We start from the raw sequence: 16,681 nt of genomic DNA on the forward strand, positions 1-16,681 counted from the left end.
AGGTCTATTAAAGACATTACTTCCTCTGTGTTTGTGCTCAAAGGCAAATAAAAGAGATCAGACAATCGTTTATTTTTTTGTCGAAAATGTCTTTCTGTCTTTGCCTCATGGGAAGTGACAGGAAGAGGAACAATATAGGAGAACGGGCTTTTCCCTCAAGTGCAGGGGCATGATTGGACGTCACAGTGTGTTGTAAAAGGCTGTCTGGAAATCGATGACGCCAAACAACAAGCAGCAAAGTGTCAGGAAGATCAATTGTGCCAAGACTGATAACGCTCCGTCTGTCACACGGAATGAGTGGTGAAGCTGTTTTCTTACCACTGTCAGGGCACACTAAAATCTAAGTGAATGATTTCCTCAAGAAGATTTCACTCGTCTGTCACTGAGGACATGTTATACTAGAAGACTAAGTATTTGCTATTATTAGAGCGTGCATCATGTGTAACTGTGGGCCGTGTTGCCAGCTAAAATAGTGATGCAGCTGCTGCATGGCTGACATTATACTGCATGTTTAATTTTAAAATTCTACTTTTGTGAATTAAAAAAAGATTTGATTCTGTCAGAGTGACTCTTCTCAGTCTACCATGACAACCTGCAGGTTGAGTTGACCAGTCAGGCTGGACCCAAGGGGCCTATACCTCTGATAGAGAGTGTGTGATAAGAAAGGTTAGTTGACTTTTCCGGATTGCTACAGAAGACAAATCTATGGGACAGTGGAGTGAGGTTACGCAAGCAGCAGCGCTTCTGACGTCAGACTGCCTCCGTTGCCTGCTTGATTTATTACAGTAGTGCTTGGTAGAGCGCACCAGTGTGCTGCTGGTAACAACACACCAAAACACACTAAAGAAGTGGCATTCAAGTGGCACTGGCTCTCTCCTCTTCCTGCACACTGAAATAGAAAAATAGTCTTTAAAATAAATTACAAACTACTTGATCTGTTGTAACCTTTGTTCCTATTGCTGAACAGAAATCAATCATTACTTGTGTTTCCTTGTTGGTATCAAGAGCCTGTGCTAAAATCAACCTATATTTACCCAAGTACTGTATCTAAATACATTTTTGAGTTCTCAGTTCTTTACTCGAGTATTGATATTTTACAATACTTCATCTCAGAGGTCAATAATGTAATTGTTTTAATATAATACATGTATTGTTTGCCTACTGCACTATTACATTTCAGATTACAATTTTGCAGAGAAAGCCATATGAAAAGTTTACAAAATATAATACTGTGTTATAGGTTTAACTAAATGGTGGGTCAAATGCTTAGACTGTGGTAAATTCCAATAATATGATATAACAAATACTTTTATTCTAAAACATAAAGTACAGTTTGCTGTAAATAGTTGAATACAGTACTTTCAATAGAGTATTCCTACAAAGCAGTATTGCTACTTTTGCTTAGGTACAAGATATGAGTACTTCTTCCACCACTAATCCTTTTTAGACAATCACTGACACTTGAGAGGCTGGTGCATAGTTAAAAAGCTCTGAAGCTCAACGATCAAATGTTGTTTTAGTACATGTATTATGTCAGGCTTGGCTTTATAAAAGAGTAAAAAGGAAAGAAGAACATTTTGAGTCTGAAGTTGTGAGAGATGTCAAATACAAAACAGAAAGAGAAAGAACATAGGTCAATATTGGCTTGTTGTTAAGAAACATGAATCTATACAGAGGTGCACATCAAGGAAAGATAAGAAATTCCTTCAGAGGGTGCAATTCAAGCTTTATTTCCCTAATCAATTCTCAGCTTAGTAGAACTGAGAAATGTTGTCCTGCATCTATAGTAATAATAATAATAATAATAATAATAATAATAATAATAATAATAATACATTTTATTTTTAGGCGCCTTTCATGACACCCAAGGACACCGTACAATTTGTATAGTGAATATAATATATATATATTTACTTTTCTTTTCCTCAAACTCTCAGATAAGCACATGGATCTATCACATGTGACTCATTTCTGCTTATGGAGGAGCACATGTAGAAGAGAGAGAGGTATGGCCCTGGTAATAAAATACGCTCACCTCCTTATGTATGTCTGGAACGTGCTAACTTGGATAGGCTTCCTTAACTGGAGCTTATAACATGTTGTGCAACATCCCCACACCCTCTGTAACAGGACATTTAGGGTGCCTGTTGCATATTACAATGTTGAATCCACAAAAGAAAATTAAACCCCCAGTTTACTTCACCGCTCAGCATTGGTGATATTAGACAAATGATTCCCAGTGGGTTCTCACTCTGCTAGGATTCTGCTACCAACTACACTGCAGGGACGTAGGAACAAGTTGACAGCTGCCTACAATGTGCAGATACCGCTGAGTCAACTAAATGTGACCATAAAAGCTTATAAAATAAACATGTTCTTTAATTCTCTCAACACATGGTGTGGACATGGCGTATTAAAAGCTACCAGAGAAGAACCGGCTCTCTAAAGCATTTACCAGAAGTGAGAGGGAACCCCTATTTAGCAGTGAGCTCTGATTTCATTCCCAGAAATCCTGCTCCTCGCTCCCCCTTCCAGTAGCTGGGAGAAATCAGGCCGAGGGGCGATAAAGAGTGTAACAGGTCTGGAAACTGTGTAAATTCACTGGAAGCCTTTGTTGTTAAGCACAGCAGAGATATGGAGCAGCTCCCTCAGAGACGTGTCAGTTAAGGTCAAGATGGTACCAGCACAGCTTGACTCGCGTAACTGATACTGCTCCGAAAACAGTCAGGTTAAAACCTCTGAGCCACTAATAAAAACATGTCTGCAGTACGTTTCTCTGATCATCTTCCAGATTTCTTAAACCCTCCTACAAGGATTATGGGATCGGTCAAAAGTGTATCCCAACGTGTAGCCGCGAGTCAGAAAGAGCCAGCATGATGTTCCAAGAGCTACAAAAAAAGCTTTATAATATCAAAAAGAACAAAGTGCACTTATTAGATGGATAGATGCATAATCAGATTTACAGGCAAATTCATGACAGGTGTTTGTGGATATTTATAACAAAACAAGCTGTCAAACTAAATCAAATGTGGTTTGTTTTCCATAGTTTTGAAAAATTCACGCAAGGCTTTTTGTTGAAGGGTCGAGATGTATGCAGTGCTGCTGTAACTGAAAGCAGGCATGAGGCAGGCATGTTGCACACATGGCCAAAAGCTGCTCTCAGTTACATACTGTAGAGCTATTGGCAACAACAAGGCCTCAGCAGGCCAGTCCACAGTCTCAAACATTTGACTCTACAGTTACAAACCTAAACTAAAACTCACCCCTCTGTGTGTCTGTTCTACCTTTCTCCCCTTTACTTAACTTCCTTTTGAGTAACTTAGGTAAACGCGATAAGCAATGTGGAGAAAATTAACCCGTTCTGTACTCGAAAAGCTGCACTGAGACCTTTGCTATAAGTCAAACATGCTGGGAATATGTCTGGTCTTGCCCTTTCAGTGACTCAGCATCTATCTCTCTGTCACCTTGCACCACCTCTTTCCCCCCCTCACTTTATTGTCGTATCTTCATAAACCTGGGCCATAACCAAGCGCACGAGCGCACGACGTTCAGAGCACAACTAGGTCATTGCACAACTCTCATCACAACTCTCATCTGAACATAACCACATTCCTACAATGTTTGCATTTTCACAGTATGGCTGCCTAATACACTTATATGAAAAGATATATGTAAGAAAAGTAAAGACTGAAAAATAGCTGCAGTAGAGCTCATTTAGAAATACTTGTATACTTTTAGGAGGTTTTATTTACCAAATAGCAATGCAATGTGCTTATTGAAGATTTTTTAAATCATCTGCAAAGTAACAACTATACATTTATGCATTTTGATTAAAAAAGTTCTTACTTTCCTCTGATTCTTGTAATGATTGTTCCTTAACCCTACAGTTCTCAAATACAGCATGAATTCATCCAATATAATACAATGTGCTGACTGTGTTTCCTTCCAGAAACTGCCATGATTAGAGTGATAGATCTACCTGGTTAGTATTATATTTTAATAAAGATGTGCACATTCCCGTCTGCTGCAAAAACCAACACATGTTTCTCTTTTGTTCTGCCGTGGCGTTGATGTTTGTGGGCATGAAAAACAATCATCCAAATGTTATTCTGGCGTCGAACCACTGTTGCTCAAAAAACAGTGCTGGTTTATCTGTTGGCAGTTGAGACTATTATTATAACAAATAATCTGTCAGCAACCAAACAATTTTCTAGCGGATTGATTAAGGCCTTATCAAACAGTGAGCATGATAATGGCTGCAGTGATAAGGTCTGACCCTGTGGTACCCTGGTACACTAATCCAGCTCCATGGCACATATTCAGGTTTCCATGGGGAGCTCTTTCCACCTCGCCGTGCACAATCATTGTTTTTCCACTGCAAACTTACGTCTATATCTCACGTCTTTTAATTTATTTACTTATCTAATCTGCATGCTTAAAAAAGTGAAAAACGAAATGTTGCACATTATGGTATCTTGAAAAAGTGGAAATTGTTTTATGATTATTTAGGAGATATAAAGACCTACAAGACTGCATAGCAACAGTAACAGTTGCATAAAATGATCGTGTGCATAGTGAGCTTTACAGTCAGATCTGTAACCGTGCACTTCTAATCTTTCAACAAACTGGATGGGTCAACAAACCCTAATACACAAACCAATGAAGGGATAACACTCAACTAATCTATCATTAGCTGGATGTGCTAAAAGGCTTTCAGGGCTTTTTACTGGAGGTGTTCACACAAACATGTTGCCACCCAGTGACGTCCCTGGAAAAGCAGTCCACAAACATGGATAAGTACTGACCAAACTCAACAGCCAGGCGTGCTGGTGTTGCCATGGATATTCTTTGAGGAAAAATATTTATTGCATTTAAATTCAGCAACGATGAATGAGTTGCAAACTGTGGATGTGTGCAGGACTTTTGATGTTAAGTGGTGGAAGAAGCATTTTTTTTGTTGGGAAAAATGGCACTACTGCAGTCAAATACTGCATAAAAAAAAACAATTATTATGCACAATCGACCTATTTCACTTTTTTATACTACTGAATTACAATTATAGATGCATTCATGTGTTTAACCTCTTTAATGTGACAGATGTTTTTGTCATTTTACCATATATACTGCAGGGTATAGCTTTAGTATTTAACCAGTACAGTAAAATACACGATAAATAATTTGTTGATTATATTTTGTATTTCAAAACTGATTATAAAACTTCAAAGTAACCCGGTCTTCAAAAAGTTAAAAGCACAGTATGTATTAGTTGTATAGTGAAAGTAGAGTCCTAAGTTGCAGGAAAAAAATACTCAAGTAAACAATTAACTCCAAATTGTAGGTACAGTAATTAAGTAAATGTACTAATCTACTGTCCACCACTGGTTGTGTCAAATTCAACATCCAGGACTGAGAAATCCTCACTGCCACATGCACGCTGCCCACAGGATTCACTTGTTTCATGTTTCACTGGCAGTGGCAACAAACTCTGGCAGCTGGCTCTCCTGCTCAGTACAGGCGGGGTTAATTATATCCAGCTTCACTGCCCAGCACACAGCACACTTTTAGCTCTCCAAAATCACAGCAGCAAGTGATGTTGACAGCAGGCCTGACTGTGAGTCACCTGCTGTGCTCACAGAGGTGCTTCACTTCTGCTCTGGGCACACCAGCGAGTGATGAGGAGAAGACTTGTGAGAGTGTGACACACGGCTGTACGCATGACAGCAGGGCCAAACATGGCTCGCTTAAGAGGAACGAGCACAATGAGTCACAGAGAGGATGACGGCCGGGGGTAAATTGGTAGTAGATATTTCTTAGAAGAGCTGGAATCTATTAGTTTTAAGTGAAAGAAGTAGCTTTCCTGGATGTTCAGTTACTGTCTGTTTGAAAAAATAAGTGTCACATTGGACAATGGAGCCTGGGCTGAATCTATATAATGACCACGTATCTACTGAGGAGACAAAGCTTAGCCGTCATACATGCAATCCATTATTAATAAGAATCTGTGTCATCAAACTCCTTTTGTAAAGTAAAATAAAGTCATATTTTTGAATAAAATACACCCTCTTATTTTCAAAACCCAGCAGTAAAGCTGGCCACTCACTGGGTGGCCTCTCTGTCCCTGTGCCACACCAGTTGGGGTTAAAGAGCAGGTTACACTCAAGCGAGACTAAGTCAAATCCTCATGTAAACACTGCTGACAAATAAACCCGTTGCACACTGATGACTTACTATGCTGCTGTAATTTTAACTCATCTGATTCTGTGAGAACAGCACCATCTACAGGCCTGGCATATGTACTACAGCGTCTCCAGCGCTTTCGAACGGCAATGGCCGTGGCTGTCTCCTCCTGATTGGTGGAGTTGGCCCAATTGCCGTAGCGCCACCGTCCTGACGTCAGGACAGTGTTCAAATCTGGATCAGTTTTTATCAGATCCGTTGCAGCCCCTTTTTTAGAGATTTGGGTATGGAGGAAAATAGAGAGGGTTGTGTTTTCTGACACTTGGTGAGTTCCCTGGAACACCGGGGACATAAAAAGATGTACAAAAGTGCATTTTGCATGATAGGTCCCCTTTAAGATACACAGGTTGATATACTCTCATGCCTTAGCAGGGAGTCTTTTGAAGTCAAATTATGTAATAGATTCATAAATATCTTGAGAAATCCATTAAGGATATTATATTTCACTACAAATGTTGTTCTGTTTTGCAAGGTCTGTGCCTTGCAACCATGACATCCTGTGTCTGAATCCAGACACAGCTTAAGCACGAGTGTATGCCTTACTCATCTTTTTCTTCCTGAATGTATTTACAACTTTTCTCTTTTGAACAGCCCTAAAAAGGTCCAATTCACATTTTTTATTTACATTTTTTTTAAGTATTTTAAAGAAAAACTGAAATTGCATTCAAACCAATTACATTTTTGTGTCAATTTAAGTTAATTATTTGGCATTAAGAAGCTACAACCTTCAATTGCCAATTATAATCACACTTTTGGAAAGGTGAATAACTTCAAACAGGAGACACCAGCTGCCACATGCAGACCTCTTAGAAAAACCTTTCGGCCACATTCACGATTTTATGAGACCAGAAGAGCTGAGTGCAGTCAGACGGAGAGCTCAGCTGCCAAGGTCCATCCGTTGTGATCACTGGCTTTTAGGCTATTTTCTCCAGTTTTCAATTTGAATAATTACAGAGAACGGCGTCCTAAAAAGTATAACCCTGGGCAGAGAATAAAGTCCACCGCACTGTGATGATGACATTCACATTTTATGCGGCTATTTCCAGTCATATCCCATCTTATACAGTGGGAGAGCATCTCTGGGGAGATACTATATCTGTAAAGCGTCTTAGAGCACCTGTAAAAGTGCTAACAAAATAAATCTATTATTATTATATGTTTGAACACACACTTTGTATTATTGCCTCCTTGGTTCTGTACATTGAACTTGCAGTTTTGTTACCTTGTTGCACCACATTTTGTATCCACAAAGATATATATTCCTATCCTCTCCTCCAGGTCTGTGTCCACTTGCATCCACACTGCAGATGCTTTTCATTGGTGGATCTTTGTCCGGATGAGCACATGGTCAACATGTATGTCTTTATGGTTTCCAGCTGTCAGAATGACAAAGCCAAATATCAGTGATTGTTCTATATGTTCATTGGCGTCGGTTTGAAGTGTAGTTCAAACAAGGTGAACACAAGGTTTTGCTATTACTAAGCTGTTGCATGCAAAGCTCTTTTTGTGTAGATTTTACAGAAAAACACAGAATCAACAAATGTGATGTTTTTTTATTGACAAAATGTTACAGTTCCACTGTTACATCCTACAAAATACAAACAAGTTGTCCATACAAGCACTGCTTGTAAATGTCTACACAACCTATGGGTCTTGATGCAGAAATGAACGACCCACTCACTATGGCGATGCGTTTCCTAACAAACTATCTACAGCTTCAACACTCCACTACAAAAAATAAATGAAACATCAAAAGGCCTTGGTTGTCATGTCACTAAAGTGTCCTCTGACTGGGCTGCAATCACATGCTGCCCTCTAGTGGCACAAACTAACTCCTGCGGTTTCACGTCACACTCCACCATCTCAGACAGAGCGTCATACTGTAAAAAAGCAACAGACATGTAAAGAGACCTCATCAACATTCCTGTGACAATAATTTGCTTGTATACGCTGCATACGTTGAGCCTGTGCTGTAACCACCAAACAGCATGACAGGCAACATAAGTCTGTGGCCTGAGGCAAAGAAAAAACAGATGCACACTCGCACTGAATGAATCCCATTGAATCACTTTAACAGGAAACAGTGTGTGGAGACAAATACTGCAAATCAAGCCCTAGGGGTGTAGCGGGAAAATTGATTTGGATTTAAATGAAATACTGGTTTTAACATCCAAAACATCTGATCAAACAAAGTGGCAATTAAAAAACGTAATTTTTCATGGAGTTTCCAGTCATAAATGAAAAACAGAACAAATTAACTCGGTTTAAAAATCCCTCTTTCAATAATAGTCTCCTAAAGGGATTCACCCCAACAAAACAAAAAATATACCAACCACTTACCTTCATAGCCTCTGATATACAACATATGCAGAACTGATGACCAAATACAGCAAAGACCCTGATGTGGAAATAATAAAACAAAGAACAAACTGCCCTTCTTCAAACTGAGTCCTCATTAATCTTAACACTGTCAACATAGATCACCCTGGAACGATTTAGCTCTACATGACAGGAAATGATGTGACGTGAAATAAGGCCAACTTTAGAATTGATTATCCGGAAATGGCTCAATTCTCAGCCAGTTTAGAAAATCAAAGCTTCTGTTTCTGTACATCCTCACTCAAACTGTAAGTACTTACTGTACTCATTGTGTCTGTATTCTCAGATTTAAAGACCTGTTTGCATAATATATTAGCAGGAACTCAAACACTGCAGTGCTGATGTATGGATTGAGGTTATGTGGAAGTTGTGGAAAGGTGTTGCAAAAATATTTCTACATTGTGCTTCCAAGTATAACTAAGATTTAACTTCGTCCTCAAGGACACGTATAGGACACAGATAAACCTCACAGAACATAAAGTGAGTAAATTAACAGTTCACCCAAACATTTTGAAATAAATGTACATTTACCTATACACGTACCTGTAGTGCTTTGGATCAATCTCCAGTGTTTTGGTGTGAGTTGCATCTCAAGCAGACAGTCTTTAGCCTCATGAGTTGTAGTCATTATGAGTAACTGGGTCATGCATTCCAGAAATAGATATTGCTGTTGTGTTTTTCTGTAATTTTTTGGAGCTTTCAGCTACTTAAGCCGAGTGCCATACATTTGAGTTTTATTTTAGAGAAGGCCGATTTGTCTATATCTCCAACTCTGTGCAGCTCACACCAAAACGATCTAGATTGATAAATAGCACCACAGTTAAGAGAATAAATATGTATTTTAAATTTTGGGGTGAGCTGTCCCTTTAATCAACTCATCAGAATGTCATCTTCACTTAACGGCGACACATAGAATGACAACCACTATAAAAAGTTTCTTTGTAGCCATACACTCTGATCCCTTTTCTTCTCTTTTGGTTTCTGGGAGTACTCAGGGCAGGGGGATAAAGCCATTGTCAGGGGCATCTCCCAGAATAAAGGTGGTGCGGCTCAGCGATGGAGAGGGTGAGGCCAGGCGGAAGGCTGGGTTGATGGAGTGCAGCGAGTCTCTCCTCTTGTTGCTTCTGCTGAACGGGGGGCAAGGGGGGGCCACAGGCTGGCGAGGGTCCTGCGGCAAACACCAAGCGGAGAGGGAAGGCTCAGAGGAAGCTGCTGCCGGGCCGGAAACCTCCAGGTCCAGAGGGGTGGTCTTTGGGGTTGCTGGGGGGCACAGCCCATGGACATCGTACGAGTGGACCATCCTCTCCAGCACGTCCTTGGTGCTCTGAGTGCACTGTGTGGAGAGGGAAGAAATAAAGGAATAAGACACATCATCCGTTGGTGTTATAAAAGGCAGAGCTGTATCAACAGTAACAACATATATAGACAATTCTGCAACATGATTAAAAGGATTGGATTTTCAAGCACAGTGAAAGCGGTGATAGCACTGATGGCAGCGGGAGACTCAAATGGAGAGACATGGAAGAAGTGAGTTAGATGCAGACAATGAAACAGGTTAAGAGGGAAATGTGTGGAGAAGCTGCTTCCTCTTGTTTTTCTTCTGGCTCTGATAAAAGTAGAAACAGAGATACAGTTTATGCAGACTTGTATTTCTGGCACCTCCATGCATACACAATAAAGCCCTTGATACATAAGAAAAACCTCTCATCTAACTACGGAGGACAAGCGTAAGATCAGAAGCTTCAAACATGAGTGATTTAGAGCGATTGTTAATGAGACGGGAGTGAATGATAGTGAAGCATGCACACTCACAGGTGAGGCAGTGAACCCATCCCAAGCATAGACAAATACAAAAATAAGCAAAAAATGCAATAACTTAGAAAATAAAAGATGACAGCAGTTTCAAACCCAAACGGTGAATGATAAGTGAAGACATGTTGTGATGCTTTATTGTTGAACCCTACTCTTACCATCGACCGTCTACATGCAGCAGTGCCCTTCAGGCTGTGCAGGACAAAGCAAAATCCTGACAGTTCTCCTCCTAGCAGGGTGGATACAGTACAACACTGAGTGTCAGATCTAGCAATGACGTAACAGGCATAGGAAACAAATGTTTATAACAAATAAACCCTTATGTTCATTAATTATGCCTACTGAAATAAATATAATTACCTTAGAAAATACAACTGTTCCAAAACATCTTAAAATCCCAAGTCAGGCACATGAAGACTTGAAAAAATGAAGAGGCAAAGTAAATTCAAAACAGAGGCCAAAATCTCAAAATACAAAAGTTATGTTTATTTAACACTTTTAAAGAACACTTTTTAGGTGAATAAAATAGGTACGTAAAAAAGAAAGCAAAAGTGTAGTTAAGAAAATAAAGCAATATAGCTTTTGATAATACGTCTTAGACATGATATGCTGACCATATTGAATGACAAATGTATTGGACACATGTGGCAAATGATCTGTGATAAAGTGCTGTTGAGTCAAATACATAATATGATATTAAACATTTGCATGTTCTAGGAAAAAAGCAGTTATTAAGACCTTTGTGTGCATACACATTCACAAAAAACATAGCAAACCCTGCAGTACAGTAACAAGGAGGTAGATGCAGCAACATGTCGGATAGAAAGAGTGAGCAAACATAAACACAAGTCAAATATCAAAAGGTGCAACAACGAACGTGTTCAATGTCCCACAGCACAAATAATATATCTGCAGCAGGGGGACTCAGCAACTCACCATCACGTGAACAAATGGTTCATTTCTGACTGTAAAAACTCTTACAACTCTGTGTCCACTTTCTCACATTTGTACCTGCTCAATGGTGCCAAACATTGTTACAGGAGGCTCCCAAGACATTTTGTTTTTAAAGTTTAAACAAGAGGCACAGCAGTATTGTTTTAGCATGATCACACCCTTCAGTAGATGTTATAAAGCCTTTCTACTGTGGATATCTGGCGTTCTAAGCCATCGCAAACTCAGATGTCCAGTCTAGTTAGAGACTACCTTTCACGACATTCACAACGTTTTTACAAACAATATAGAATCCACGTCTTTCATAAACACTGGGCACATATTCAACTCTACTTTAGGGACTGAAACTGAAGTCTGGAGGATGGAGGAGTGGACACACAGAGTGGAGAAGGCACAGGGTGGGAGGGGCAGCCTAACAACAACAACAACAACAACACAGGAGCTAAGGGACAGTCGGGACTCAGGAGGGGCCACATGCTGCTTCATCCTACCATGTGTGCGTCGCTCTTGACCGTGAAGGGAGGCAGCTCTATCTCCGAGGCCGACACAGCAGGGATCGCCTCGTCGAGAGACAGGAAGCCTCTTCTGTCAATCAGACTACAGATCACAGGGTTATGAGAGGGTGCACTTACATCCATAAAAACAAATAATACAAGCAGACTGACACAAATGTCCCACACTATGATTAATAACATACAGTTAATATGCAATACAAAAGAACTGCAGAATCTTGACTGAGAGAGAAACCAATATGTTTCACAAAGGGTGAACATATACCCCTCTGTTTTTAGACTTTTTGGGTGAGATTTAAATGTATAGCCATGCATAAATTGAGTTGTGTTGATTTTGAACTGATGGTTTGATTCCAGACTTTTGTCTAAACCTTAATAAACTTGAAATAGTACATAAAACAGGTACGTATTCATTTTTAAATTACACATTTTACTGATTTCTACTCCAACGTTGATTGTACATGTCATGCCATCTTTAATAAAATGTTCATGAAGCATTCCACTGATACTAAATATATGTAAAAAGTCTCAGCTTAAAGGACGGGGACATATTCACTCACCTGGGGGGCATGGGGCCACATAAGGTCGCACAGCAGTTTGTTATGATACTGTTGTAACTGTACGGGTTCCCAGACTCCTCTGCACACCTTTTACTTGACCAGGAGCCTTTAATCTGCAGAGTGAGTACGGTACATCAAGTAAGCTGTCAGTTCATGGATGAAGTCTCAAATATCATGGTTGTATCATTAAGGTGCATGAATACTTACGTCTTCATTTGTTGTGAGGTTTGAGGCGATTAGGTATGTATGGAAGCCTGAGAGGCCCAATATAGACCAGATGGAGAAGAAACAAATCACCAACTCCACCACAGTGCACACGGATCAGTCAAGGATTGGTAATATCAACATTAACAATAATTATTTAAGGCAGATGGCGATAAAACAAACGCATAAAGGCAAGTCATTGTACTGCAAATTAAACAAAACCTTCTCAGATAATGGCAGACCATTTTTCAATATTAAAATACTAGATGTAAAAGAAATGGAATTACATAAGTAAAATAAAAGTTCCTCTAAATTATACCGGCGCAACACTGTTAGTTATTACAAAAAAAACTACCAATTTGTGACCATTATGTAAACAATGGGGTCTCCCTGCTAACATTTAGTTGCTTCTGAGAATCATTCATCCTAAGTCTAGACAGTATCTTGTTGGCTTACATTTGTTTTGAGATATATTTATCCTTAATCATGGACACGTTGTTCCAAATTACATGTGATATTTATACTGGCTAAAAGACGCATTACAGCGTTAAAGTCTCAAACGCTACAGAAATAAATCAGATCTTTGGCTCTATGAGATAACAAGTAAGGACAATGGGAGTATTCGTTCTGAATTCATGAAAATGCCATGCATATCATGCGCTCAATGTAGAAATTAACCCACACCCTGACTGTGAATAACAAATCTCTGTAGTTCTGCCGGCTATATTTACCTCTAACTTCATCTCACGAGAACATGAGGCAGCAAACCCTCTTCTGCAAAGCCATCTGCCTAAAAGCATTGCTCTGCTGGATGCTAACTCTCTGATCCTATTAGGCGTGGGCTTAGACTGAGACGCAGCAGGAAATGCCTTGTCAACGGCGTGACTTGTGTTATTTCTCGACATAAACAAGAAGCAAATATATAAAAGATCTCATCTATTTCATTAACAGATGATGTGAGAGCTGGTATCTACAAAAGGATATCTGGCAGGGCTCTCTTGGATGGACTGGACGAGGCTTTTACCTTCTTGAGAACCTGGAGAGAAAAAGGACAAATAGGAAATAAAGTTATCTTAAAGTGATTTTTGATAACATGACAGAAACATCATACTGAGTGCTTTATGTTTTAATACTTTGTGAGGATACTTACGCAGGGTAATGTGCGTTATGACACAGCCAAATATGAAAGATGTCAGAAAAGACAGAGAGATGATGAAGCTGTAGAAAAAGCGGTAGTTGCGTTTGCCCACGCAGTTTCCCACCCAGGGACAGTGGTGATCAAACCGTTCTGAGGGGGGGAAACAGGATATATAGAGATAAGAGGCAAGTTTATAGTAGTTTTAAAGTTTCTAAGCACGGCTTGATGCCAAATGTGTTGTATATTAAACAATAATGAAACACTACCCTGGTACTATAAGGGCCTTTTCATCAAATTATGATTTTCCTGGTTCAGTAAAAGGATAGATCCAAAACATTTTAAGACCGTAATCAGGTGTCTATGAGATTACTGAAACTGCTGTAATCCTTCCACCTGTTCATTTGGGGCGCAAAAAGAGATCCCTTCCTCATTTGATGTAAATTATTCGAAGGACAATCCTTGATCTGTGCCCAAATGTATTGCAAAGTTTATCTTATAATGTGAGGCTGCAAGAGTTAGACTTATCCAAACGGCCTCTTTTAAAATAAGACATTCTTTAGTATAAAATCCCCTCTTTATGCTTTTATCATTCCAACACAGGCAAACAAGTAAACACTGTAAGGAGAACACACAGAGGGAATGTTTTGCTTAAACTACTGTAACATTGTATGAAAGCCACATGATTTGATTAACTCTGAATGCAGAAGCATCACACTCGCTTCAGTTAAACATTCTAGCACTGAACGAGGTTTGTAAGATGTGTCGCGCATTCGTTTCATGGGAAGCATGCGAGGGGGAGATCATTTAGCTGTCAGCATAAAGAGGAGGAATGACTAGAGCAAAAATGGATCCCCACATGTACGTACATGTACATACATACATGTGAGGAATGTCTTAATACAGACATGGGAAAATGTGAGCAGGACAGACTTTCCAGGCAGGCTAATGCTTTTAAGGCCACCCACTTTAGGTAAGAGTATGTTGGTTTGTGGTTCTATGTAACTTTTTTGATTGGTACATTTCACTATAGTAGGAAGGTGCGCTCCACGTAGCAAACTAGTGGAAACCTGGCAGCCAAACAGTCTGCATGGCATGTTCCCCATGGCACTGATATTAAGTTGTTAAGTTTAATTAATGCAGTTAAGTGGTGACTTCCCACCACATCCTTACCCACACAGTTGTCACACAGGCTGCAGTGGGAGGTCCGAGGAGGGCGGAACATTTTACATGTGAAGCAGTATTTGAGCTTTACCACCTGCTGGTTGATGAGGATCTCCTTGGTTCGAGGAGGGGGGCGATACGTAGAGGATCCTGAGGTATCTTAAAATAGAGAAGGGGACAGACTCAATGGGACGTGCACATTTGATTTTACCCATTAAGCACACAAATGATATGTCTGGCTGTTGCTGTCTTCATACATGGTAGAGAGTAAGCTGCTTAGGTCTTGGTAGGCAGTTCAACCACAAACACTCAGAGATCCCCCATATGGCAAAGCTCCCTTACCCCATCTGCCCCACAGTGATGTTGCAACTCCATGTTGTGCCTTACCTATCTGCTTCTCTATGTCTGCTGCTTCATCTGGGGTAGCCCTAGGTAAGATGCCTGGGTCTGTAAAGCTGGTTCTCAGCAGGGAGAAGACCACAAACACAAAAAGGGCCCCACCAATCACAGGTATAAAGACGGTCAGATGTTTCACCAGGAATGGGCAACTGGAAAAGAGATACGTTTGTTAGTGTCTGCCTGCACTAGTCAAAACCACATTTAATCCCTTAGTATGTTGTCACGAAACTCTGCGATGAAAGTATGAAGCAGGAAGATTGTTCAACTTCCACATTAGTAAAATACATGACATGTTGCATTCAGGGTTCACTTGAAACAGTCATACAAAAGAAAATGTCTAGTTACTCACTCGAATGCAAAGAAAAGGCCACACGTGACAACAATAAGGCCTAGTGTCAGAGGAAGGACACCGCTCTGACTGGCCAGGATGATCCGTCCATCGCAGAAAAACCTGTTCTTCCCCGGGAATACTTCCCATTTCCTCCGCGACCGTTGCACCGTCTTCTCGGTGTTGTTCTGTGCGGACTGAGGCAACACCGACAGCGCCCTCGGGTCGATCTGCTGGTACTCGCAGTTTTTCATCATGTAAACAGTATCGACACGGCTCGAAGGTAACTAAAGGCACACAAAAAACTCTCCCTTCTCGCCACGTTTTCGAGAGACTGTTGTCTCCAGATTAAGTCATTGTAGGTTGGTATTTTGCCTGTTCGGTTAGCGTTCAGTTGTCCATTCTGAAAGCTAACGAAAGCTAGCTAGCGAACCAGCAGAGACATTCTTCTCCGTAGCAGACTTTAACAATATGAATCAGTTCCCGGGATGACTCAAGGCTAACTACCATGTTTAGTAGTTCAAATAAAGGCTGTCATCAAATAAAGTACTCATTTTGTTAAATTCTTTATCATAAAATCCAACACGGTTTTTGCTGGAGCTTCTTGCAGCAGTTCACATTTCCTTTTTTTTTTGTTGCTGTCAGCCAATGTACGTCAGGATGTGGACGTTTGACGTAAGCACGCAAGCTGCTGACTTGTAATTACGCAATCACGTAATGTTTGCACGGTGGTTATTTGTAGATCACATCCTATGGTGAAAACACGGAATCTTTAGAGAACTAATTAAATTAAATCCCCCATGGAAAATATAAAAAATAATTGCAAACAAGCAAAACTGAATATAATAATTTAGATGCATTATTATAATACACATTTGAACCAAAGGGAGGTAGTTCCAAGAGGTTTGGACACCACAACGTTCTCATCTTATATTATAGTAATATTGTAGACAGGTACATACATCCAAAATGGGACTATACAATTACAAATGTTTTTTTC

The 16,681-nt window shown here is 40.0% G+C and overlaps 1 protein-coding gene across 2 annotated transcripts; it reads right to left on the bottom strand.

Annotated features, from left to right (window-relative positions):
• Positions 1-7,770: 7,770 nt before the first annotated feature.
• zdhhc18a (zinc finger DHHC-type palmitoyltransferase 18a) lies at positions 7,771-16,315 on the bottom strand. 2 transcript variants are annotated; one of them, XM_034127773.1, is made up of 10 exons: positions 15,703-16,315; positions 15,342-15,502; positions 14,964-15,113; positions 13,806-13,943; positions 13,640-13,691; positions 12,659-12,761; positions 12,452-12,564; positions 11,871-11,976; positions 10,587-10,657; positions 9,771-9,949 (listed from the first exon to the last, which is right to left on the bottom strand). In XM_034127773.1, exons 1-9 carry the CDS (start codon positions 15,936-15,938, stop codon positions 10,616-10,618), a joined length of 1,101 nt encoding a protein of 366 aa, XP_033983664.1. In that variant the 5' UTR covers positions 15,939-16,315; the 3' UTR covers positions 9,771-9,949; positions 10,587-10,615. The 2 variants fall into 2 exon arrangements, with proteins under 2 accessions (XP_033983663.1, XP_033983664.1); XM_034127772.1 differs by lacking the exon at positions 10,587-10,657 and having other exon boundaries at positions 7,771-9,949.
• Positions 16,316-16,681: the final 366 nt, after the last annotated feature.

Source organism: Trematomus bernacchii, unplaced genomic scaffold (assembly GCF_902827165.1).
Source record: "Trematomus bernacchii unplaced genomic scaffold, fTreBer1.1, whole genome shotgun sequence".
Lineage (NCBI taxonomy): Eukaryota > Metazoa > Chordata > Actinopteri > Perciformes > Nototheniidae > Trematomus > Trematomus bernacchii.

Bases quoted from the DNA above. Each gene is read 5' to 3' on its own strand.
- zdhhc18a (XM_034127772.1), bottom strand. From the start codon at position 15,938: ATGATGAAAAACTGCGAGTACCAGCAGATCGACCCGAGGGCGCTGTCG. The intron at 15,503-15,702 runs GTGAGTAACTAG...TCTCTTTTCCAG, and splicing joins GGCCTTTTCTTTGCATTCGA to TTGCCCATTCCTGGTGAAAC. The intron at 13,692-13,805 runs GTAAGTATCCTC...TTTTCTCTCCAG, and splicing joins CATAACGCACATTACCCTGC to GTTCTCAAGAAGGTAAAAGC.